The sequence below is a fragment of the Ahaetulla prasina genome, chromosome 2 (genome assembly GCF_028640845.1).
Source record: "Ahaetulla prasina isolate Xishuangbanna chromosome 2, ASM2864084v1, whole genome shotgun sequence".
Taxonomy (NCBI): Eukaryota; Metazoa; Chordata; class Lepidosauria; order Squamata; family Colubridae; genus Ahaetulla; species Ahaetulla prasina.
In genome coordinates this window covers 266,877,776-266,904,895 of record NC_080540.1, presented here as the reverse complement: position 1 = coordinate 266,904,895, position 27,120 = coordinate 266,877,776, and the positions used below count along the sequence as shown (strand labels likewise).

Here is a 27,120-nt window from a genome sequence, read left to right as displayed (position 1 = left end):
GGAAGTAATTTTTTTCCTCCTGGTTCCAAAGGTAGATCTAAACATGTTTTTTTGGCGATAGAGAGTGAATTTGCATGTGATGAGAATACATTGCTTGGTCTCTTTTTCTTCTGTATGGAAATAAGGGAAGAAAATACTTTAGTAATTTGGAAATTTGTCATGTGAAGTTAGTAAATGAACCATTGGCAAATTCTCAGGCTTTCTTAGATTGCTTTCTACCACCCAAGATTTAGTTTAGAAAATAATTTTAAACAACTATCTCTGGATTTTACATAACAAGCCTTGAATCTTCTGAAACAAACCTGAAGCCTGGTTTATTCTTCTACAAATAACAAGGGAGGGAAAGGGAGAGGGGATTCCTGCCTGTGCTTGGAACTTAATTATGGTTTATTGTTATTCATGAACGTGCCTTTTGTGTGAGAAAGGAAGCAAACAATTTCCCCATGATGTTTATTGCAGTAGGATCAAAAGGCAGGATAACTAGCATTAGGAGAAAGTCACTTCCTTACAAAGAAAAAAAATCTTTGTATTATTCCCCTTAAGGCACACAAAACTTTGTCTTCTTTGTACCATTCAAATGAATCTCAAGGTAATTGCAAACCTGCTCAGGCTTTCAGTAGTTAATATACTTTCTTCTGTTCCATCACCCAAAATTTAAACAGGTAAAAAATCCTAGCCTTTGTGATAAATATCTTCTAAAAGTTAAATAAAATTAATTAAATAAAATGTTTGTTACAAATGTTTGTTACAAACGAACCTATTTACAGAGTGTGTAAATAGTTTCAACCTCATAATATGTACAAAATATTTCTTTTCTAAAATATAATTAAAACAGTGATATAAAAGTTGAAAAATAGTTGGGAAAAGCTGGGAAGAGTTCCCAGCCTGGTATTATCATGAATTAGGACTTCTTATAGAAGCAATGTAAGAGTAAGGTATTTATAATATGGTAATGGTCTGTTAGTGAGTTCTTGAAAAGCCTATAATCTTTACTGATTGTTAGGATTTTTCAGAAGAAAATTAACTTTGAAAAGAATGCAAGGTGATGAAAGATGCTTTAAGGCATAATTTGCATCTTTGGATGTTTTTCTTAGTACCATGATTTCATGGTCTGCAGCTGAAATAACCACCTATAACCCTCTTTGATTCTTGATCTATTTGGTCCATATTCAGACTCAAGGAAGTTCTGTTCACATGCCAAAAATTATTCCCAATGGTTTTGAAATAACAGTTATTGAAAAGCAATGGTATTGTGAGGTGTTCTGATTCTACAACATTGTATGTAATGGAGCACATATGTTTCCCTGGTTGTTTCCAGATTATTGAGTAAGCAAAGAATTGGATTCAGTTCAGTAAATTCTGCCAAACCGCCAAAATAAGCTGATTGTATTGGGCAAGTGGATATGTGGGTCAGTGAATGCAAGCAATAAGGGGATTTTGGCAGTAATTAGGAATACCTGGGAGGTAGAATAAAGTATACAGATAACATCAAACCAAGTAGACAAGTCCTGACAGCATCCCAAAGAAATTTTAATCTAGTATTTGTATGATATTGTAAATATATTCATGTTCATTTGTTGTACTGCTTTACCTTGCCTCAAGGGAAAGTGAGCCTTATAGGAAATGTAGAATTTGGGATGTAACTAGTGATGTTGAGGCAATGAAAAATATGTATTCTAGTCAGGAAGGTTCCTTTTGTTGGCACCTAATTCATATACAGGTAGCCTAGAATGTATTTCCTGAATAAATGCAAAAGCTGCATTTATTGGAAAGATTATTCTTTTCCAGATTTTCTAAATATCTGTATCTTACTTGGTTGATGAGCAATGAATACTTATTTTTGGAACGTGTCTGTGTGTATGTGAGAGCGGGGTGGGAGGGGGGGAGAGAGAGAGAGAAAGACAGAGACAGAGAAACACAAAATAAAAATTTGCTTTGACACATTAGGTGTCAATTTATTGTAGCACCAGTAGTTTTTTTGCTAGATATTATCAGACAAGTGGTACTTAAAAACATCCTGTGTGGCCATACTGCAATCCAATAATGTTCATTACAATATCAGTGTCTACTTTGGTGAAGGTTGGCTGCTATACAGCTGGGAGATTATAAAATAGCAGCAACCCCAGCTTGTACTTCTGGTGAACCTACAAATGTGGCATTATACCTATGCTTGGAACTGTATGGTTGAGGCTAATGTATTGCTTAGTACTCAGCTGGATCGATCTCACTGAGGAGGAGGACTGCCCCCATTTCACTCTCCAACCAGATGGACTCCAGGTCTGATCCTTCATTCACAGTTTCACCATAGACAAGTTTGTTACAGACAACTTGACATTCAATGGCATCAGCCTAAGTATGAAGTTCCTGAATCAAGAGATCAGAATTGGGGAATGGAAATTGATACTGGCATCACATTTACAAACTCTCTTCCCACGGAACAGCTTGTACCCATTTCCCATCTTACCTCTCCCTGCCTGTCACTTCTTTTTTTCTTTTAGCCTTGTCCAATCAAATAGTGTACAAGATAACGATTTTCCTTCTAATTTAGCTCCAACTGCAATATTAATAATTGTACCCGGCAACTAGACTTGAATACACACGTCTACTTTCCAAAATCATTATTCCCAAGGGTAAATAGTCAGCCCTCTTTCTTCTCTAGCAACCAATCCTTAACTACTCGATTCTTACCAATTGTGGTCAAAGAGACAGAACACCTTTCTTGGTTGTCTCATATCTGAATGCTACAACTTTCACTCAGAGAAAGAATGTACTCTCTTTTCTTTCTCCTTCATCTTTTATTTCCTATGTTTATTATTCTGTCATCTCAACTTGAACTCAGGTTAATTTCATCAAAGTCAGTTCCAGGAGATCTCTTGTGCAGCTGTCCTAACTGGCAGAGACCTGCCATTTAATGTAATTTTCACCTCCTTTTCCCTAATCCACCTTCAATTTGCTACCTTTTTCTTTCTTTTGTCATTATTTCCCCCTTTTCAGCTCATTCTTATTTTCCCTGTTCATTTGTCTTTTTGTCTTTTTTTGATTCTTCATTTTGTGTTTCAGATGCAACTGTATCTGTTCTCATACCATCTTGTCTTCTACTTTTCAGTGGACTGATCAGATAAATTTCAGGCAGTTACTCTGGTAATTCACATGATCTGCTTTCATCTCAGGCACAGAAGTCATTTACCGAACAGTGCTACCTCTCCATGAGTTATGGTCTCATGGTTCATCAATTCCAGTCATTTGGATCTACAACTCTTTCCTTTTTTTTTCTTAAGTAAAAAGTCTATTTCAGATTTTTTCCCTCTAGTCTTCTTTCTCTTTCTCCTTCTAATCTTTATTTTACTTCTTCTGCACCATACTTTGTATGTACCATACTGCAACAATATTATAATCTGAAAGTCCTCCTATATCAGTGATGGCTAACCTTTTCCAGACCAAGGGTCCAAAATGCATGTGCACGAATGCATGCGTGCACGCCCAACCCCCCCAAAATGCAATGCATTCACAGCCCTAGACATGCACCCGGGTCCCACGCATGCACACACCCCACCCCTTAGGCATGTGCAGCGGCTCCCGCACGCGCCCTGCCCTCTGTGCATGTGCAGCAGAGCTGAACTGGGGCAATAGCTCGTGTGTCCACAGAGAGGGTGTTGCATGCCACCTCTGGCATGCATGCCATAGGTTCGCCATCCCAGTCCTAGATTCGTAACTACTGCTTGATGAGCAGGTGGCAATTGTGACCCGTTCCTGGATTGGCAGGTTTAAAGTCACTCGTGCCCTACTCTCTTTCATATTAGACTGGTACAATGCCCTTTGCATGGGAAAACCCTTGAAGATTATGTAGAAGCTTCAGCTGATATAAAACACAGCAGCACTGGTAGTTATGTGTATGTTGCCCCTCTGCATCACAAGCTGCATGGATTGCCAGTTTGCTTCCACATCTAAATATAAAGTGCTGGTTTTATGCCATGATGGCAGGAGATCAGGTTATCTGAGGGATCACCTCTCTCCAGTTATTTCGGCCTGCCTTATTAGATCTGGTAGAAAGGGCATCCTGAGGGAACCATCAGTTAGGGACCCGTATTTTGTAGGTCCCAGGAGACGTGCCTTCTCTTCTGTAGTGCCCATCTTATGGAACATTCTCCTTCCCAAAATTAGATTAACTCTGTCTCTTTAGTGGAAAGCCCTTGAGACCTGGTTATGTTATCAGGTCTGGAGCACCTAGGATAATGGAGATGTACTTAGATGGCCCCATTGGTGAGATGGTCATTTTTATCCTCTCAGTACCTAAAGATTTGTATATGTGTTTTTATGCTATTTGTTTCTTAATGCAGATTTCTATATTTTTTATATCCGTTGTTTTTATATTTGTGTTTTTATCTGATTGCTGCATGTCACCCAGAGTTGCTTTTGATGAGATGGGCAGCTATACAAATAAATAAAATTACAGGCTCATAAACAGCAGGAAGAGTAAGTTACATACCCGTAGCCTACTGAATGTCATTTTAGCTGATTATGTTTGAAACTCTATGGACTAATTCAAGCAACAAAATAAGACATAACATAATTTGTTTGGCTTTGGTTTATTGTATTAACTAAACCCAGGCATTGTCATTTATTTAATAAATCATAGTTAAACAAATGATGATGTTATAATAAGTCTGTCTCTTGTTTTCTCTTTTTTGAATGGGAATAATTCTTTATGACTAGTATGAATTCTGAAAAGGTCTTTGATTAGCAATACAAGAGACAGTGGGAGAATGTAAGAACAATGAGAGGGTGGTGATGGTAATGTATTCCTGCTGGAACATTATATATTTATATTTACTGGTATTTATTTTATCTATCTATCTATCTATCTATCTATCTATCTATCTATCTATCTATCTATCTATCTATCATCTATCTATCTATCTATCTATCTACACACACACACACACACATACACATACATGTCATACATGGTTTTTGGATCAAGTGTTGTCAGTATTTGAGAGTAGAAAAAGATGCAACTTTCCTCTTCTTCTAAAGAACCTTTTCCCTCTCTGTGTTTTTCCATAACCTAGGCCAGTTGATGTTGGCTGGGTTCCAGATCCTTTTGAAATGCTGCCAAATTAACAGCTCCCACTATATTGAACTTTGCTTGAAGGATCTTGCTGAACAGCTTTCTGAGAAAATGTACAATTACCATGTTTACAAAAGCAGAAATCTGTATTTTGGATTAATTTTTAAGGTAATTTTTAACAAGTAGCTTTAAAAAGAGCAGATCCCTTCACATTTGAGAGCAAACATAGGATTAAAATACTGAAGAGTTATTGAGATTTGTGAAAACCTTGCATACTAATTAGGTAGTGCTGGTTTTTTTACATAATAGATGAGATGAGATGAGATAGAGGCAGTGAGCCTGGTATCTACTATACTTAGTATTCCAAAATGATAGTACAAGAATGCTTTTATTGAATGTAATAAAACAGATGCTTCCTGATGACAACTTCCCAATTTGTTTAGAAAACAGGCAGTTCCAGATTGGTTTCCCCATGCTGTACAGCAAGTAATATTGCTATGAAGAAGCAACAACTAAAAAAATCAACTGGTTTGGAGCAATTCTAAAATATAGTTATAAACAGCTTTATTTTGTTTTTAAACCCTGAATAACAATTACAAATCTTTTGATCACAGGCTATACTTACAAGTTCAGTCTTTCACAATTCAAAACCTAGTTGAAATCAGTGACAATCTCTCCGGTTTATAAGTATGATAACACAAAATTAACTCATCTATGAAACACTACAAACAGAACTCTATTTATGAAGATACTAATAAATTGTTCATATAATGCATGTTAATAGGTAAACTCAGCTTATTTGTGTTATATAATGAGACACAAATGTTTGTAACAGATTCATATGAATTTCTTTCTGCTATTACAGAATTAATAACATTTGACTCTCTAGATGTTGTTGAACTCGAGTTTTCATTAGATCTAACTAACATAGCCAAAAGTGAAAAAAGAATGAGGTTTTTGCTAGCAGTTTCTAGAGAGCCAGATGTGCTGAGCTTATCTACTTGTTCAATATCTTTTACCCAGCAGAAGTTGCTGCTGAAGTTTGATAACTTGGAATAATATGAATTATGGTGTGGAAGACTGAAAAAAGTAAAAAAAAACACCAAAAATCCTCTTATAGTCATCTTGTGAATATGATTTTTGCTTGCACAACACTGCTGTTCTTGGAAAGAACAGTGAACTATAAACACTGTGTATGCTTCTAGACCAAAGTAAAATGTGACATTAAACTCATTAAACTCTGCTTTACAGAGGAAATACAAAGCATCCATTTCTGATTTTGAACTATGCTTACTTATAAAATGGAAGCTTGAATATTCATAAATAAACTAAAATTATTGAATATGCTAGAATTCTAAGCCATGACTTAATCCTGACTTTCTTGAATATATAATTTAAACTGTGTTTCATTGTAATGGGAAATTGCTTAATTCAAAATCAGAAACAAAAATGTTTAGTCTCTAGTAAACATTTTACTATTAAGAGGCAGAAGCATCAAAGGGTAAACTAAAATTAAATTTAAACTGGCTGTCCTCTGAAGCAGCGATAGTTGTGCATTGAAAAAACAAAATACTATCACAGCCTTGGGGGAAAGGAAATTAGAGGGCTTACCTAGGGGTTTTTTCCTCATAATTTTGGAACAGCTAACCAGTAGACACCTGAATGTCTGAGCATAGGAGGGATTTACTTGCCAGTATATAAATGACTACTTTACCATTCACTTCACAAAACATTGGTGTAATTAAAAGTTCTGATAATTCTTTTCACTTATTAATATTATTAGCAGTTATTTCTTCTGACATTTCTGTCAGAAAATGATTAAAATAATGCTATCAACATTTGCAGACACCAAGGTTTACTTCTTCTTTGTATTCACCCTAGTGAACAGCAAAGGATTACACATGAGTACTCTAGATGTCATGTCATGCCTCCTGTTAGTACTGTTTACCAAATAAAAAGGGATTAGTATTGGCCTTAAGGAGGATTCAGAAGTTCTTGTAAGTTTATAGGATGAAGAAATAGCTATGGAAGTAGAAATAAGATAAGCTAATGATCCTGTGCTCTGAATATGTAGTTAAAATCTGTAGCAAAACTGTATATATCCCTACATGAAACTATATACTTATTCAGCAGTTTTCTGTAGTTAAATTATTTGTTTCAGTATCCAAAAAAATGAAATTTAATGTGGGGAAAAGCAAGGTTTTACACTTGGGCAGGAAAAAACAAAGATACAAGTATAGATTAGGTGAAACCTGGCTCAAAAATGGTAACTGTGAGAGGGGCTTTGGAGTCTTAGAGGATGATCAGCAGTGTTTTGGCAGCAGCCAAAAAAACCTAATCAGATCCTTGGTTGTATAAACAGAGGCATAGAATCAAAATCATGTGAAGTGTTAGTATTACTTTATAAAGTTATAATAAGACCACACCTGGAATATTGCATCCAGATGTTGAGACTTTTGAAAAAGTGCAAAAAAGAGCAACTAAGACAGGAGTGTCAAACTCAATTTCATTGAGGGCCGCATCAAGGCTATGGTTGACCTCAGGGGGCCAGCTGGGCATGGCTGACTGGGTGAGTGTGGCCAACTGGGTGGGCGTAGCCAACTTGACACCACTCCCCAAACTGCTGGCATGTTTCCTCTTCACATTGGATAGACCGGGCCTAAGCCAGGCTGGCCTGATCTTTCCTCTTTGCATTGGGTGGACCAGGCCAAAGCCACGGTGGCCTGATCTTTTCTCTTCACATTGGGTAGACCAGGACAGCCCCATGGGCTGGATCCTACCACATTGCGGGCTGGATCTGGTCTGCAACTTTGAGTTTGACACCCCTGAACTAAGTTGAATAAAGGCTTGGAGACTAAAACATATAAATAATGGTTGCAGGATTTGAGTTTGGCTATTCTAGAGAAAAGAAGGACTGGGGGGACATGATAGCTGTATTCCAGTATTTGAAAGGCTGTCACAAAGAAGAGGGGTAAATTTATTTTCCAAAGCACCAGAGGTGAGGACAAGAAACAATGGATGGAAACTAATCAAGGGGAGAAGTAATGTGAAATTGAGGAGAAACTTCCTAATAGTGAGGACAGTTAACCAGTGGAACAGCTTGCCTTCAGACAAGCTGTTGTGGCTGCTTCATCACTGGAGGATTTTAAGAGACTAGATAGTCACTTGTCTGAAATGGAATATGATCTCCTGCTTGAGCAGGGGGCTGGACTCCAAGGCTCCTTCCAGCTCGATTCTGATTCTCATTCTGACTTTGTAAAAAACATTGTGCTTAATTTGATATTTTAAAAAAAAAAATAGGTACAGATAGTTCTCAAATTACAACCACAATTGGAACCAGAATTTCCATTAACTAAGCAAAGTAGTTGTTAAGTGAGTTGCACCCAATTTTATGACTTTTTGCCAGTTGAATCACTGCAGTTGTTAAATGATTCATGTGGCCATTAAGTGAATCCAGCTTCCCCATTGACTTTTCATGTCAGGCTCACTGACAAATAAGGATCACATGATCCTGGATGATGGAATCCCGTACATGCAAATTTCAAGTGTTGAATTTTAATCATGTGATGTGCAAATGCTGCAACGGTTGTAAGTGTCAGGACTGGTCATAAGTCACTTTTTTCACTGCCGTTGTAACTTTGAATGGTTGCTAAATGAATGGTTATAAGTCGAGGACCACCTATACATTTCTTATCTCAGTTTGTTTTCTAATACAGTACTAAATTTGGCTTAGTATGAAATGTTTCTGTAATGCAGGAAGAAGTAAGATTTTTTAAGAGTATGAGAAAAGGTAGAACCAGCTATGGTTGAAACAGATTCTTAAATTATTTGGTTTTTAATTGCTTCTTTAAGCTCTTTAATTTTTTGCGCATAAAAACAACAACAACTGCACAGTGATCTCCCTTACAGTTGGTTAACTACTAAGGGTATATCAAATTTTCAAACCATATAGGATACAAGTTTGGAAGTATACAGTGTTTGAACACATATATGTTTTTCTGATAGGAATATCTGCTTACATTCTGGGAATATATTGGTTGAACTATAGTAATGTATATTCTAATATTTGCCTTTCTCTCAGTCCATGATAAATGTTTTCAAAAAGTAAAATGGCTTCATTTCCAAATGACTACTTATGTTTGCAAAGGAAATTACTTATTGTAGTCTTTGGGAAGGATTTAATGAATGCCTTATATTCTTACTTCTGTGAGAAGTGAGAGTATAGATTTTTCATTATATTTAAGGCTAATCTAGTAGTGGTATGTTTACTGTCAGTTTTATTTCAGTAATTTAAGCTGCTATTATCATATGAATTATAATATATATAGTTTGTGCAGGTGAACAATAAGATCAAGGCTGGTATAAAAGTAAATAGTTTTAATTTTATTTTTAAAAATAGTATTATAAACCTACCACCAATATAAATTTAGGTTTTGACATTTATTCTCTATCAATTGAATTATACAGAAGGATGTTTTACTATTCAAAGTGATCAAAAGATTGTCAATGATAGACAATCAACTTAGTGTAATAAGTAAAATAGATAATACAATTATATTTATCTAGCCTAACTTGTTAGTAATAATGAATTAATAAACACAGCTCAATGTACAATTTCATTCTTAAGGTTTAATCACATTTTGAATTCTGTATGAGTTTGGCTCTGTGAATTGTCTGTGATTCTAATGTAATATTTTTTCCCCTTCGAATATCCATACATCTTTCCTTGGTTGGAAGAAACCCTATAGATGTAATAGGTTAGGAATATTATATTGGCTAAAAGAAAGCCTCTGATTCTTAGCTTTGATTCATTAAATAGCCTTAGATAAGTCACACCATTTTAGACTCGATCTATCTCAATCCAGAGCTACTTTGGTCTAGTGGTTAAAGTATCAGGCTAGAAAGCAAGAGACTGTAAATTCAAGTTCTGCTTAGCCATGAAAGCCAGCTGGGTGACCTTGAGCCAATCACTCACAATCAGTTCAACTCATCTCATAGGGTTGTTGTTGTGGGAAAAATAGGAGAAGGAGAAGAAAGAAGGATTAGATGTTTTTGCTGCCTTGAGTTATTTGTAAAAATAATAAAGGTGGCATATAAACAAATAAAAAATATATATTTATTTATTAAAAAAATAAATATTTGAACAGTAATGACCACAAGCACATGGTTTAGATTGTGATAAATGTAGAAAAAGAATTGTGATGCCACAACGCAGTACTGCTTTTTTCTGTCTGACCCCTTTCTGCTACAATAATCAGGAGTTAATTATAAATGTAAGCATTTTACTCTAGTTTTATGGTTTTGGCTGCCAATTTATTTATTTATTTATTTATTAAATTTATTGGCTGCCAATACTTTGGACAACTTACAATGTTACAGAATAACCTTGGACAGCTTACAGTATTAAATATTTTGGGAAATTAGACATTGTAGCTTATAAACCATGATATATTAAAGCAGACAACTATGCATTATTCAGTGAATGGTGGTAAGTAAACAATACTTTAGCATGATGGGTTACCCCAGTTTTGTATGTGACATTTGTGAAGCATTTTGAGTACACAATTATAGTGCATTGAGTTGAAGAGAAACTAAGCATATGGCTTTCAACTCAGATGGGCTTGTTCTGTCCATAGCTGAGTCCTGAAAGAGAAAAGACTTTTTTTCAAATGTGTTGTAGATTCTCTCTCTGTGTGATACTGACTGCATGACGCTGATTGGCCAAATGTATTTATTTATTTAGAAAACTTATATATCCTTCTATTTTATACATGATAATCCTAGGCACTTCACAGCAACATTCATAAAATCACAAAACCCCACAATAGCAGCACAGAGCCCATCACAGCATCATAGCATCCAATTAATTCCAAGTTTACATTTGCATTTGCTGGGCTAACTTCCACCTTAGCAAAATGCCTGAGTGAAGATCCAGATCTTCATATCTCTCCCAAAAGCTAATAGGTTGTTGCTCTCTGAATTTTAAGGGGAAGCTATTCCAAAGGAGTCTGAGTGGTCATGAAAGAGACACAACTTTAAGTATAATCACAAATGGTGATATTTAGTGTGATATCACTAAGAAATCTTCTTGACATTTTAAATAGTAAGACAATAAATATATGGATAAACCTAGAGAACTTTTTAAAAAAAAAATGAGACTGGTAGTTGAACTGCTCGAATCATATAAGATGATACCCCCAGATCTAATTATTACTAGAACAAGTGAGTGAACTTATTTATTTAAAAATATTTTGTCACAAGTATATTAAACACTCCCTCTCTCTCATACACACATACGTGTGTGTTTGGGTTTGTATTCCTGTGTGCGTTTTTTTTTTAATAAACCATCAATTTTCAGGTTGACATATTATGATGTAATACAATGTATGCATAATAAATGATATAGCAATTTTTATTATTTTATATATATACTGATTTGAAACAATAAGCTATTTTTTTTGTCACAGCCATGTGTTTACTAGTATAAATTATGTTTCAGGAAGGTCTGGATGATTCTCAAGAGGCTGGAGTATCTGAAGTATCAGAGGTGATTCGCTATGAATATCATGTTCTATATTCCTGCAGTTATCAAGCTCCTGTTCTTTATTTTAGGGCAAGTTTTTTAGGTAAGTGCTTCTGTATCAAGCAAATATTTAAAACATACATAATGACATAAATTTTGAATTTAACAGACAAGAAAATAAAAAAAATGAATAAGTGGTTTATGATTTATTTCAGGTAAGATATTTCAGTATCTGCAAATATTAGTATCTTAAGGGTAGATGATATCATCTCTGCCTGAAGAAACTTGATCTTTAGAATTCTGGCAGCAAGCCTAACTGTGATGATCATTTTCTTTACTTATTTTTTTTTAATGTTAAAAACATTGGACCTTCCTCATAAATGGAATATTCGGCCTTGAGAGTTATTGAGGTCACTGTTAGGGAAAAAAATCTAAGTCAGGAAGTTTTAATGATGAAAACAGGTTAATCATATTTCAGCTGTTCTGTTTTTAAAAAGAGTGCCAAGGGTTGGTTATATATGTAGCTTTTATGTATATAATTTCTTAGTTTTTTTACATTGCTTAGGAAGGTAGAGAACTTCTCAATCTTGAAGACCATTGTTAATTATCTTTAATCAGCAGATTAGAGTAGCTTTTCCCAACTATAGTGCTGTCCAGATGTATAGACTTCAATTCTCAAAATTTTCCAGACAACTTGAAGAATAGTTTGAAAAAACAAGTTGACTTTGAGTTGTAAGCCTGCCTTGGGCACAAAAACCTGGATAACTGGGTTAGTCTCCCTCAGCCCAGTAACTCAGCGTTGTTGTAGGGAAAATAGGAGACAAAATATTAGGCATGTTCTCTGCCTTGAGGTAACAACAACAACAACAACAACAATAGTACAGACAGGCACTTGCCACATAATACCCCGGGCTTAACAGTTGTCGATAAGAAAGACAAAAAAATCTGGATAGTGGATGTGGCAGTGCTTGGAGACAGCAGAATAGAAGAGAAAAAACTGGAGAAGATAACAAAATGCAAAGATCTACAAATAGAAATAGAACGACCATGGCAAAGACAAACAAAGGTAGTACCAATAATAATAGGTGCCTTGGGTGCAGTCCAGGGGTGAAATGCTCCCGGTTCTGACTGGATTGCCCAATCCAGTAGCGATGGCGGCAGGTGGTTTGGAGAACCGGTAGCAAAAATCCCTGCTTCCCCCCAATGCCCAGCTGAGCTGTGCGATCATCAGAGGTTTTTTTTTTTTTACTTTTAAAAGCATTTTTTCTTTGGCCGAAAAAATGCTTTTAAAAGTTAAAAAAAAAGCCTCTGATGATCGCACGGCTCAGCTGGGATCGCCAGAGCCTTTTAAAAGCATTTTTTACAACCTCTTCGACTGAAGTGGTTGTAGCAAAATGCTTTTAAAAGGCTCCTCTGACGATCCCAGCTGAGTTGCCTGATCATCAGAGGCTTTTCTTTTAAAGGCAAAAAAAAAAATGCTTTTAAAAGTTAAAAAAGAAAAGAAAAGAAAAAAGTTGGCCTTGCTTACCCAGTTACATTATTGCCCCCCCCTCACAAAGCCATGCCCACAGAACCACTGGTGCAGTCCCAAAACAACTGGAGTACACTTGACTTCCATAGGCATTGACAAATTTGCCATCAGTCAATTGGAGAAGGGGGCTTTACTTGGAATTGCTTCCATCCTGTGGCGATATCTGTAACACCATCAAACATCCAGATTTGTCTATCCCAGGTCCTTGGTAAGGATTCAATAGGTAGACAAAATGCCAAACCCAGTCTGAACATCTGGCTGACTGTGCAAATAATAATAATAATAATAATAATAATAATAATAATAATAATAATAATAATAATAATAATAATAATAATAATAATAATAATAATATAATGGGCATGGCTTAAGATGGGAACCATCAAGAAAGAAATGGAAGGCTTAATACTCGCTGCTCAAGAACAAGCACTGCAAACTAATGCCATGAAAGCGAAGATACAAAAATCCATTGACAATCCAAACTGCCGACTTTGCAACAACAAAGTCGAAACTGTTTCACATTTAATATGTGAATGCAGGAAAATCGTACAAACTGATTACAAAGCTAGACACAACCGAGTTGCTAAATTAATCCACTGGTCATCATGTAAAAAATACAATTTGCCTGTATCCAAAAAGTCATGGGAACATAAAGTAGAAAAAGTTATAGAAAATGAGATGGTGAAGATCTTGTTAGACTTTTGAATACAGACGGATTGTCATGTGGAACACAACACACCAGATACTACAGTTGTCAAAAGCTGAAATGTACAATTTATTGACATCATGGTACCAGGAGATGCCAGAGTCGAAGAAAAAGAACTAGAAAAATTCATGAAATATCACAACCTGGCTATTGAAACTACGCAATTATGGATGAAACATGTAACAGTGATACCCATTGTGATCGAGGCACTTGGTACCGAGTCCAAGAATTTTATAAGATACACCAACAAATTGCAGTTTCCTGCAATAACACCAGCAAAACTACAAAAAACTGTGCTACCTGGAACATCATACATCTTAAGAAGGTACCTAGGACGCTGGCAGCAACCTGAATCAACCATTAGCACCAGTCAATGGTATTTGTGATGCATTTTTGAATGTTCAGTTGACTGAGTTTCATGTTTAATGAATAAAGTATATAATAATAATAATATAATAAATTGGAACACCACTTGAACATCATCAGCATTGACAAATTCATTATCAGTCAATTGCAACAGGCAGCTTTATGTCAAATAGTGTACATCCTCTGATGATACCTCTAATACCATCATACATCAACATCTGCCTATTCTAGATCTTTGGGAATGGCTTGATAGGTGAATAAAAAGGCCAATTATCTAACTGAATGCATGATCAACAATAATAATATAGATAGATAAAAATGCCAAATCCAGTTAAACATGATAATGAAAGATCTAACAAAAGGGAACCATGCAACTACAGGCTAATTACCTGTTTACCAACAGCTGTCAGTTTGCTAACTGGTGTGGTAGCTAATGCAGCCCAACAAAATCTACCGTATTTTTTGGACTATCAGATGCACCAGAGTATAAGACGCACCAAGATTTCAAAAAGGTAAACAAGAAAAAAAACTTTTTTGCCCTCCCTAGCCCCCAGGAGCACTCTGCAAAATAGGCCCTTTTTTCGCAAAAATGTGGCCTGCAGAGGGATTGGGAGGCCTGCAGAGTGCTTTGGGGGGTTAGGGAGGGCAAAAACGCAATGCATGGAGGGTTTGGGAGGCCAAAAATGGGTCCCTTTTTAAAAAAACAGGCCCATTTTTTTTGCAAAAATGGGCTTTGCAGAGGGTTTGAGAGGCCTGCAGAGTGCTCTTAAAGGTAAAGGTAAAGGTTCCCCTCACACATACATGCTAGTCGTTGCCGATTCTAGGGGGCGGTGCTCATCTCCGTTTCAAAGCCGAAGAGCCAGCGCTGTCCGAAGACGTCTCTGGTCATGTGGCCAGCATGACTCAATGCCAAAGGCACACGGAACGCTGTTACCTTCCCACCAAAGGTGGTCCCTATTTTTTCTACTTGCATTTTTTACATGTTTTCGAAATTGCTAGGTTGGCAGAAGCTGGGACAAGTAACGGGAACTCACCCTGTTACACGGTAGCACTAGGGATTCGAACCGCTAAGCTGCTGACCTTTCGATCGACAAGTTCAATGTCCTAGCCTCTGAGCCACCATGTGCTCCTAGGAAGGGCAAAAATGCCCCACTTTTTGTGAAAAACGAGCCCATTTTCATGAAAAGCAGGCCTCTTTGGCCTGCCAAACCCCCATGTATCACGTTTTGCCTCCCCAGCCCCCAGGAGCACTCTGCAGGTCTCCCAAACCCTCTGCACATCCTTTTTTTTTGCGAAAAACGGGGCAAGGTTTTGGGGGCCAAAAATGGCTGTATTCAGTGTATAAGATGCGCCAACATTTCCACCTTCTTTTAGCAGGGTGGAAAATGTATCTTATACTCTGAAAAGTACGGTAGTTGAAAATAAGCTTGTTATACAAGAGCAGAAAGGGAACTGCCCAAAGAGCAGAGGACAATAGATCAGTTCCTAATTGACAAGATGATTTTGGAAAATCACAAGAGAAGGAAGACCAACTTGAATTATCTTGGATTGATTACTAGAAGACATTCAACCTTATGCTACATGATTGAATCATGCCTTAAAATAACAGAAGTCAGTATTTATTTATTTTTTTGCATTTATATCCCGCCCTTCTCTGAAGACTCAGGGCGGCTTACACTATGTTAGCAATAGTCTTCATTCTATTTGTATATTTATATACAAAGTCAACTATTGCCCCCAACAATTTGGGTCCTCATTTTACCTATCTTATAAAGGATGGAAGGCTGAGTCAACCTTGGGCCTGGTGGGACTAGAACCTGCAGTAATTGTAGGCATCTGTGTTAATAACAGACTGTCTTACCAATCTGAGCCACAGAGGCCCTGTGAGTATAAACATCAGAAGCTTTGTGCAAAGATCAGTGGCACAATGGAAGCTACAGATGCTGTCCACAGTGATAAACTTTCAAGAAGACTCACTCTCACTACTGTTTGTCATGGCATTGATTCCTTTGTCAACAGTACCAAACAAGTTGGGCCATGGCTATCGGTTCATTCCATGTCAAGTGGTCTGCGGCTCCTAGATCGACCATCAAGGATTTTGATGAAATTTGGTGTGAACATACACACATGTCCCCAATGAACCTTGGTAAAGTGTTACGTTTGCCGATGCAATACTTGCGGAGATATAGTCATACCGCAGCGTTCGACAGTATGACTCTTGAGATTTCAGCAACTTTGAGACATCTCCAGCAATATTTTGTTTAGAGAAACAAAATTTGGCCATCTTGTACAGCTTGTACTCTATTAAACAAAATAATAAAAACATTCTCATGAGTGATCTCCATCTAGATAATTAGCAAAGTTGGCCAAGAATGACTGCAGCGTGAAAAAAGGATAAAGTTTGGCTTCTTATATTTCTGGCAGGAAAGGTATGAGAAATGTGAAACTTTGTGTGTAATAACTTAGCAACACAAAGTTGTTGAATATAAAATTTCATTCTTCTTCTGCTTTCCAATAGTTCACAAATTGAGTGTAAAGTTGACGGTTTTTGTAAAAATGCCAAAAATAGGGTATATTCGGCCCGCTTTTACAAAAAAAGACCTTCTGGAAACTCTGTTAAATCATTCTCATTAGAAAGAGCATGTTTCAATCCCCCTAAAAAAATAGAGTTGGTATTTTATCACAGACGCATAAAGCCCTAAAAATAGGGACAAAGTGGAGGATGTTGTATGGCAACGTCACATCCATTCTATTATTGTATGTTCACACCAAATTTCATCAAAATCTGTGATGGTCGACCTGGGCACTTTCCTGAAATCAGACCACTTGACATGGAATGACCTTATCAAACAATAAAAATATCTGCCAGGTTATTTCACTTCCTTTACATGGAAGATCTGAAGCTGTATGGAAATATACCATCTGAAATACAATTGTTGCTTAATATTATCTGTATATACAGCCAAGATATTGCAATGGAGTTTGGACTTGACAAACAAGCCACACTCACAAACAGTTAGAGCAAAAAAATAGAGGAAACTGAAGGAATCAAGATGCCCTATGGAAATAACATCAAGAGTCTGGATGAAGATGATAACTACAAATTGGCGCACATCCTTCAAACTGACAACTTTAAACACACTCAAATCAAGAAGGTTAGAAATTAATACGTCATGAAAGTGAAGAAGATGTTAAAGTCCAAACTGAATGAAGGAAATCAACACTTGGGGAATTCCAGTCATTAGATACACAGTTGGAATAGTGGACTGGACTCAAGCAGTACTAAAAGTCCTGGATAGGAAACCCAGAAAAATAATGATAATGAATTATGCCTTTCATCTATGAAGTGATGCTGACTTACTCTACATACCTAGGAAAATAGGTGGGAATGAAATGTTACATCAGATGGTTGAAGAAGAAAAATGGGTGTTGGAAGAATATCTGAAGGACAGTGAAAAAGATGCACTGAAGCTAGTGTACTAGGTGGGCTTACTGAATACTGGTGAGACCAAACTGGCCTACAAGAAAGGCCAAATGAATAATAGAAAAGAGGAATGGGAAGATAAAGTATTACATGGCCAGTACATTACAGCAGATCCTCTGTAATCCATCACGGATCCGCTGTTAGACCTCTTGCAATTTGCATACCGAGCAAATAGATCAACAGATGATGCTGTTAATATGGCTACATCCTACAACATCTTGAGTCTCCAAAGACCTATGCAAGGGTCCTGTTTGTAGACTCAGTTCAGCATTCAATACCACCATTCCAGACACTCTTCTAACTAAGCTAAACCAGCTACAGGTACCAGAACAGACTTGTAAGTGGATCACAAGCTTCCTAACAAACAGGAAGCAGCAGGTGAAGCTAAGCAAGATCACATCAGATACCTGTACAATTAGCACAGGGCCCCCCCAAGGCTGTGTGCTCTCCCCACTTCTCTTCTCTCTGTATACCAATGACTGCATCTCCAACGATCCATCTGTTAAGCTACTGAAGTTCACAGATGACACAACAGTGATTGGTCTCATTCGAGACAATGACAAATCTGCATATAGACGAGAGGTCGAACAACTAGCCTTGTGGTGCAACCAAAACAATCTGGAACTGAACACACTCAAAACCGTAGAAATGGTGGTAGACTTTAGGAGAAACCCTTCCATACTTCCATCTCTCACAATACTAGACAACACAGTATCAACAGTAGAAACCTTTAAATTTTTAGGTTCTATCATATCGCAAGATCTAAAATGGACAGCTAACATCAAAAACATCATCAAAAAAGGACAACAAAGAATGTTCTTTCTGCGCCAACTCAGTAAGCTCAAACTGCCCAAGGAGCTGCTGATTCAGTTCTACAGAGGAGTTATTGAGCCTGTCATTTGCACCTCTATAACTGTCTGGTTCGGTTCTGCAACCCAACAAGAAAGACACAGACTTCAGAGGATAATTAGAACTGCAGAAAAAACAATTGCTACCAACCTGCCTTCCATTGAGGACCTGTATACTGCACGAATCAAGAAGCGGGCTGTGAAAATATTTACAGATCCCTCACATCCAGGACATAAACTGTTTCAACTCCTACCCTCAAAACGACGCTATAGAGCACTGCACACCAGAACAACTAGACACAAGAACAGTTTTTTCCCCGAAGGCCATCACTCTGCTAAACAAATAATTCCCTCAACACTGCCAAACTATTTACTAAATCTGCACTACTATTAATCTTCTTATCGTTCCCATCACCAATCTCTTTCCACTTATGACTGTATGACTGTAACTTTGTTGCTGGCAATCCTTATGATTTATATTGATATATTGACCATCATTTGTGTTGTAAATGTTGTACCTTGATGAACGTATCTTTTCTTTTATGAGAGCATATACACTAAGACAAATTCCTTGTGTGTCCAATCACACTTGGCCAATAAAAATTCTATTCTATTCTATTCTATAATAACAAGACGTGGCAATGCCTGAAAGCAGGAAAGTTGAAGAAAGAGACAGAAAGGCTAATTCTGGATTCATAAGAGCAAGCCTTAAGAACAAACGCATACAAACCCAGAATTGAGAAGACAGCAACAGAAAGCAAGGCCCATCTTTGTAAATAAGCAGAAGAAACAGTGGACCACCTGGTTAGCTGCTGCAAGAAGATCACACAGACTGATTACAAACAGTGTCATGACAAAGTAGCAACAATGCTGCATTGGTATTTATTTATTTATTTATTTATTTTATTCAATTTTTATACCGCCCTTCTCCCGAAGGACTCAGGGCGGTGTACACGTGCTCCCAGAGAACGATACGATATACCTGGAGGAAATATCATTTACCTGCAAGCAAGAACTGATGGAACCACAAAATAGAGAAAGTTTTAATTACTCTGTCTATTTTATGGTTCCATCAGTTCATTTTCTATCAAGAAGCTAAAGTGCTGTGGGACTTAAGAATTGAAATAGAGAAGCATCTGCCACATAGCACCCGAGACTTAACAATTGTTAGTAAGACAGACAAAAGTCTGTGTAGTGGAATTACAACATCTGGAGAAACTCACAAAATAAAAACATCTACAAATAGAAGTAAAATAACTGTGGCAAAAGAAAGCAAAGATAGTAACAATAGTAATAGGCTGCTTGTGTGCAATCTTAAAATAAATGGAACATCACTTGAACACTATCAGGTTTGATAAAATCACCAACAGTCAATTGCAAAAGGAATCTTTACTTGGAACAGCTTACATACTGCTACAACATCTTTAATATAATTAAACAACAACATCTGCTTATCCCAAGTTATTGGGTAAGACTGTATAGATCAGGGCTGTCAAACTCAAGGCCTGTGGGCTGGATCCGGCTGGAGGAGTGCTTAGATCTGGCCCATGGGGCCACCCTGGAAATAGCTAAGGACCAGCCACTGCCTCTACCAGTGAAAATGGAGCTCAGGAGGGCCATGTGTTGGCAGAGGGCTGCAGGAGGATTGGCCCAGGCCACCACAGGCCATGCCCACCCTGGCCACGCTCTCCCTGGCTATGCCAACCAGGCCTCCCGAGTTCAAACACAACCCTGATGTGGCCCTCAATGAAATCAAGCTTGACACCCCTGGTATAGATGGACAAAAATGCCATATAATAATAAGGAATATCAGGAGTTGATTACCTGTGGGAAGTCCAAACTAGGACTTAAATAGTATTTTCTATGAGCTACATTTTTCCATCCAAAGAGTTGTTCCTGGGATTAGGGAGTTGAACTCCTGAAGTCATTTCTAACTTTAGTTTCTCATACAGCAGCATCATTAGCTTTTGTGTGTGGAATTATATTGTTTTATCTAGATTAACACATCTGAATGTTACTAGTGATATCTTTTTCTTTTTAATTAAAAAGTAGCTTAAGATGCTCTGAATGTGCTTGGTAGATTTAATCACTTGCTGCCTTATATTGTTTAATGGCTTTTAATTTTGCCATGTTAGCATTTTAACTAGCTCTCTGGATGTAAAATTGGAAGAGGACATTTTCAAACAAATCTGGTAAAAGGATTTTTAATCTCAGGTTCATATTTTTGCACATGATAATTTAGGGTATCTTTGCAGTTTAGGAAATGAGATGCATATCTCAAGCTCTATTGCTTGTAATAGTTTGATAATTTACCGTGAGATTATATTCCTGTAATTATTGTAAACTTTTGACAAAGTAACAACACACTGTTGAAATCTATGCAGGTAGGCAAATCATGAAATGCTTGCTGCTTACTTGGTGATTTAAAAATATAAAGTAAGAGGTCGATTAATTTAGCATGTGAAAATATGTCATATTTGTATTCATTGGAACAGCATTCCCTTTGGGTGAAAGAGGAGAGTAGGAAGGAAAGGCTGCTGTGGCTGCAGGTACTGTATAAGGCGAGTTTCATCCCTACCCCCCATTTTTTAAAAGTGTGCTATTTTCATATAATTAGTATTCACTATAAGCAGTTAATCACCAGAGAAGAGCTCCCAGAGACAAAACAAGTTGTTTAGCTTGTCAGCATCAGGGAATCAGATGTGTTGAAACATGACTCCTTAAAGCTGGAGTGGATATTGCAGAAGCTGATGGATGATTTAATGCACCATCATTATATTGCATGCCAACAGCTCCCCTTGCAGTACAGAATTTTAATTGTTCCTGAAAGTATAATTATAACATGTTTGTTGGGAATTTTTCCACAGTAGAAAACAATAGCTTTTGAAAGATTTTCACAATTAACTCTGACTTCCTTCTATCTTACATTTCTTCACAGAAGTTTAGGACCAATCCAGAGCTAAAATGGACCATTTCCCCAAACAGTTTTATTTAAATGCCGTTCAGATGTTGCATTGTAATTCACACAATGTGTTTCTTTTGAGAGAAAGACAAAGATAAATCTAATGTAATAGAATCATTCAAATTAAAAAATGGGTAATGTCTTCAATGGGCAGAGTTAGCTGTGAAGACTAACTCTTTCATTATTTAGTTGAGTTTGTTAACAATAATTTAAAAATAACTTATTTAGTTGGATTTGTTGATATAATCTTAAACTTGTTTTATCAGTACATGGAATGTGTAGATAGAAAAAGCTTTTATAGTGCTAATAAAAAAGCATTTAATACCACATTTCTTTCTGATGTTAATGTTTTCTACTCGTGATTATTTAGAATCTTGCACATAAATATATCTCATTCAGTCACTGATATTAAGTTAAAATGTGTAATATATTAACACTGTGATTGGTACATTACATCTTGCACTGTGAATATTCGTCCAATATAAAGTTTCTCTAATGTGAATATTATTAATTTTCTTTAATTTTCAAAAAAAATGAAGTGTAGTACAGGTAGTCCTCAATTTACAACAGTTCATTTAGTGACCATTCAAAGTTACAATGGCGCTTAAAAAAGCGACTTATGACAATTTTTCACGCTTAACGGCCTGTGCAGCATCCCCATGATCACAAAGGCTTGGCAACTGATTCATATTTATGATGATTGCAATGTCCTGAGGTCATGTGATCCCCTTTTGTGACCTTCTAACCTGCAAAGTCAATGGGGAAGCCAGATTCACTTAACAATCGTGTCACTAACTTAACAACTGTGATGATTCACTCAACAGCTGGGGCAAGAAAGGTTACAAAATGGGGGAAAGCTCACTTAACCACTGTATCACTTAGCAATATGTATTTTGGGCTCAATTGTGTTTGTAAGTCAAGGACTACCTGTACTAACATCTTGTCTGTTAAAAATATTAGGATAAATTATTTTTATATTACTAAAAACTAATTACTAATTTTTCTTCCATATATAAACATTATTCCTAGTGTATAATTCATTTTGCATTATCTACATATCTGTGGGATTCTGGCAGCCCTCTGTGTACTTTATAGTAAAGTAAATTACAGCTATGACACCAGAACCAGATTTCAGAGATCGTTCTATGTTTTCTATAACACATGGATAGTGTTTCTTTTTAGGGCAGTTTCATGAAATGTGTCTCTCTTTTGCAATGGAAATGAATAGTTATCAGAACTAATGAATACATGTTCTTGCAAGAAAATGAAATTGCAAATGTTTTTGTCTTAATTTTCTATGTAGAAACGACTTCTGTGGCAGCAATTTTATCATTAAAAGGCTCATAAACATGTTGCTGAAACATTTTTCTGCTTTGAAAGACATTAAAATCAATAAGAACATTATTATTTAATCACATCTAACAGTTCTTGAAATGTTAAATATAAATCTAAAGATTCTTTTGAACTCTACCACTTGATTCCAAATTTGCTCTTTCCAAATAAAAATCCCAACTAATTGGAAGTAATTTTAAAATTATTATTTAATTAAAAGTTGGAAGTAAAAATTATATCTCTATGTTAGAATAGTTCTCTTTTCCCATTTATTTGTGTGATAGTAATGCTACAGCAGCAGTTTGCATTAAAACAGGCAGCAACTTTGCAACAGGTCCTATCTTCTGCTTCGTTGAAGAGTTTCAGGATCAGATGGACAGACTTTGCAAGCTTTTGGCTTTTTGAAGACAAGGAATTGAGCCTTTATCCAAACATACTGCTCAGCAATAAATGCAATAATACCAGTTTGTGTAGCTGTTTTTCTATATTTATAAAGACTTCATTCTAGAATAGGACCAATTCAATCTGACAAAGAATACTTGAAACAGAATAGCAATTAAAACATGAAATTGAAATTGTGCATTACCATATCAATAACAGATACTCATATTTATCTAAGCAAATTTGTTTTACTTAATGTCTGGAAGGAAGCCAGTCATGACAGATGTAAAATGGAAGTTTCGCAGCAGGAATCAGATCTCTTTTTGTATGTTTAGCATTTCCTATTAAAACTAGTGCTGTGCAACAAAAATTATTCTGCATTTGCTTTAACCACTTGCCTTTAATTCGATCAAAAAGAAATTGCTTTCTAAATTTCTTACAGAAAGAAAGTTGCAGAAAAATTCTCATGAAATTCTTGTACTTTATTTTGTTTTATAAAGTGGTCAAAGAGAATATGTTGACAATCTTTCTTTCAATGTATAATCATTTTTCCAGCAGTCTTCAACTGCCTTAGTTTCCTATGATTCAATTAAATCCCAAAGGAGACATCTTGAGGAAACTCCCACAATGGGCCTTTTTCAAAACAGGAAATGTGAATAGCAAGAAAGACTGCAAAGTGAAAAAAATATCCATAAAAGAACTCTTGATCATCTCAGAATTATTAAGTAAATTCTAAAACAAAATGAAAGCACCTCAAGAATGGAATAGGAAAATGGAAAAATTATAGATGGAAGATAGCTTTTGGGAACTTGGAAGATCAGTAGTCTGAACAGTAGTAATTAACAGTAGTAATTAAAATGTAAATAAAGAGCATCATCAAAAACTTGTTTTGGTTATTTTCTTTGTATTAGTAACTTGATAACTAATCCACCAGTCTTTTGAGCTTATTTTCTGTTTGTGATACATTCCTATTTTCCTATACAGATATTAGTTTCCAATATTCTCTTTGCTTCCCTTATATTGGTTTTGCACTTGACATTAGTGCTGCTAAATAGTAAACAAAATGTTGCCCTCCATTTTCAGTATGTTAAAAAAACTGAATCTGATGACATGATTTCGAGTTCTATCTAAGTATGACATTCAAATGTTAATTGGAGGAATAAATCTTGTTTATTTCATGAAGATGAAAATGTCAATGGAATAAGACTATTTATCACAGTATAATGTCCTTCTGACACCTGATAAATGCCATGATAATGACAGTTATTGGGAAAAATATTACAATATTCTCTCATTTGTCAAAAACAGATCATACATTTGTTTAATACAGGAAGTTTATTTTATTAAACAAAGCTGATCTAAGAATGAGGGCATAATCAATATTGCTCAGAGGCTCTTGTTGAGGGAAGCTATCATACCATTTAGAGTTACATAAGTTACCAAACAATGATTAATAAGGTTGGACATACTAATTTCTTTGTCTGTAAACAAACAAACATCATGACATTATTATTGTGGTTCTTTTAGATTCAGAAGAATTAATGTCATCACCGCTGTTAATTTTGTTTTCAATTATGTACAGTTTAAATATAAAAATTATACAGAGGCGTTATAAACAATTTCTCACAATAAATTATGTGGATTTCTTTTTACAGATGGAAAACCTTTAACATTAGATGAAATATGGAAAAGTGTGCATGAATGCTATAGGGATCGCCTCTGGCAAGGACCATGGGATACGATTACGCAACAGGTTACCTATTTCTGTCACTTGTATAGAATTATTTATTTGAAGAATGAATTTTAGAGAAAAAGATATTGTTACTAGTCCAAAGAACAAACAATTAGTAATGCAGTAAATATAAGAATCATTTGAAATAAACATATAATTTTTTTTTAATTGAAAAAGTTTTACAAATTTTTTTCCTCCTTTCCCCCCTCCCCCCCTTTCCCCCTCCCCCCTCCCTTCACAAGCCCCCTCCCCCCTCCCCCCCGACTTCCCGGAACAAACACAAGGTATAGTAAAAATAAAACAAACATATACTAAAAATTTTTCCTTCCTAACTAAATTATAATCCTACAATTCTCACCAATTCCTAACCTTCCCCAAAACAATAAAAAATAATACATCCTAATCATTCAAAGGCAGTCTGATAACTCTTAGTCTGATATCTGTTTTGAATATAGTCAATCCATTTTTTCCATTCACTTAAATATCTTTCTTGCGTATTGTCTTTCAAAAAGGCTGAGATTTTTGCCATCTCAGCCTAACTGGCAACTTTCAATATCCATTCTCCTATTGTAGGTACTTCTTTTTTCTTCCAATACTGTCCTATTAGTAATCTTGCTGCTGTTATTAAATTTAAAATCAACTTAATCTCAATTACTGTACAGTCCGTGATAATTCCCAGCAAAAAAACTTGCGGCAGGAACTTTATCTTCTTTTTCAAAACATTTTGTAGAATCCACCAAATTCTTATCCAAAAAGCCTTAATATTTCTGCATGTCCACCAAATATGAAAATATGTAGCATCATCACAATTACATCTCCAACATTTTGCTTGCATATCTGGATATATACACAATAATTTCTTAGGATCTAAATGCCATCTGTAAAACATTTTATAAAAATTTTCCCTTAAATTCTGTGCCTGTGTAAATTTAACATTTCTAACCCAATTTTTTTCCCAAGTTTCCAATAATATTGACTCCTGAAAATTTTGTGCCCACTTTATCATACAGTCCTTTACCAAATCCCTTTCAGAGTCTGTTTCAAGTAACACATTACACAATCTCTTTATATGCTCCTGAGATTGATTTCTAATTTGCTTTACCAAATTTTCCTCATTCTGGACTATACCAATTTTCTGATCTTCCTTCCATCTAGCACGTAATTGCCCGTATTAGAACCAAGTATAATTTTTCCCTTCTTCTTTTAATATGTGCAAAGATTTTAATTGCAAACTACCACTTTCAGTATACAAAAGATCTTTATATGTAGTCATTTCCTGAGTCTGTTCTAAATTTATGTTTTCTATTGTATGTCTAGGACTTGCCCACATGGGAACCTTATAATTTAATTTATAAAAATATTTCTTCCAGACACGCAAGAGAGCAATTGTTAACACATGGTTTTTATAAGCCTTATCCACTTTTTTATCATAAATTAAATATGCATGCCATCCATATAATAAATCATAACCTTCTATGTTCAAAATTCTCTCCTCCGTTAGATTAAACCAATCACTTATCGCAGAGAGAACAGCTGCTTCATAATATAATTTATAATTAGGCATTTTTAAGCCTCCCTTTCCCATGAATCTTGAATTATTTTCATTTTAACCCTGGCCTTTTTAACCTTCCCATATAAATTTGTTAATTCCAGTCTGCCATTCCTCCAAATTTTTGTCTTTCTTAATTATTGGTATCATCTGAAAGAGGAATAAAAACCTAGGTAAAACGTTCATTTTAATAGCAGCTATTCTCCCCAACAATAACTGCAATTTTTTCCAAACCATCAAGTCCTTCTGAACTTTTTGCTATAAGTCCTCATAATTATTCTTATACAATTTCACATTTGATGGTGTAATATAAACCCCTAAATATTTAACCTTTTTTACAATTTCAAATCCTGTTATTTCCTCTAATTTTTCTTTCTCTTGTTTGGTCATATTTTTTATTATCATATTTTTTATTATTATTTTTTGTTTGATTCTAGTTTACCTACCAGCAGTCTTAGGTGGCTTAGTAGCCATTTCAATTTTTAAAAGTCAGAGAATTTAAGTTTAAAAACTTCTCTATTCTCCTTTAAGTATAGGAGAGCTCAATTTGTTACAATCCACAAGTAACGTTTCCTAGCTTCTTAGTTACGCAGCTTGCACATTTTTACTTTACTTTCACTTCCTCTCAGACGCCATTT

At 35.8% G+C, this 27,120-nt stretch overlaps 1 protein-coding gene across 1 annotated transcript in view; it reads left to right on the top strand.

Annotated features, from left to right (window-relative positions):
- The window catches only part of ATG10 (autophagy related 10), a 144,905-nt gene that overhangs the window by 80,645 nt on the left and 37,140 nt on the right, over positions 1-27,120 (top strand). The window contains exons 4-5 of the mRNA XM_058168817.1: positions 11,568-11,694; positions 24,857-24,954. Coding sequence (XP_058024800.1) covers positions 11,568-11,694; positions 24,857-24,954 — 225 coding nt within the window. The remainder of the gene's footprint in view (positions 1-11,567; positions 11,695-24,856; positions 24,955-27,120) is intronic.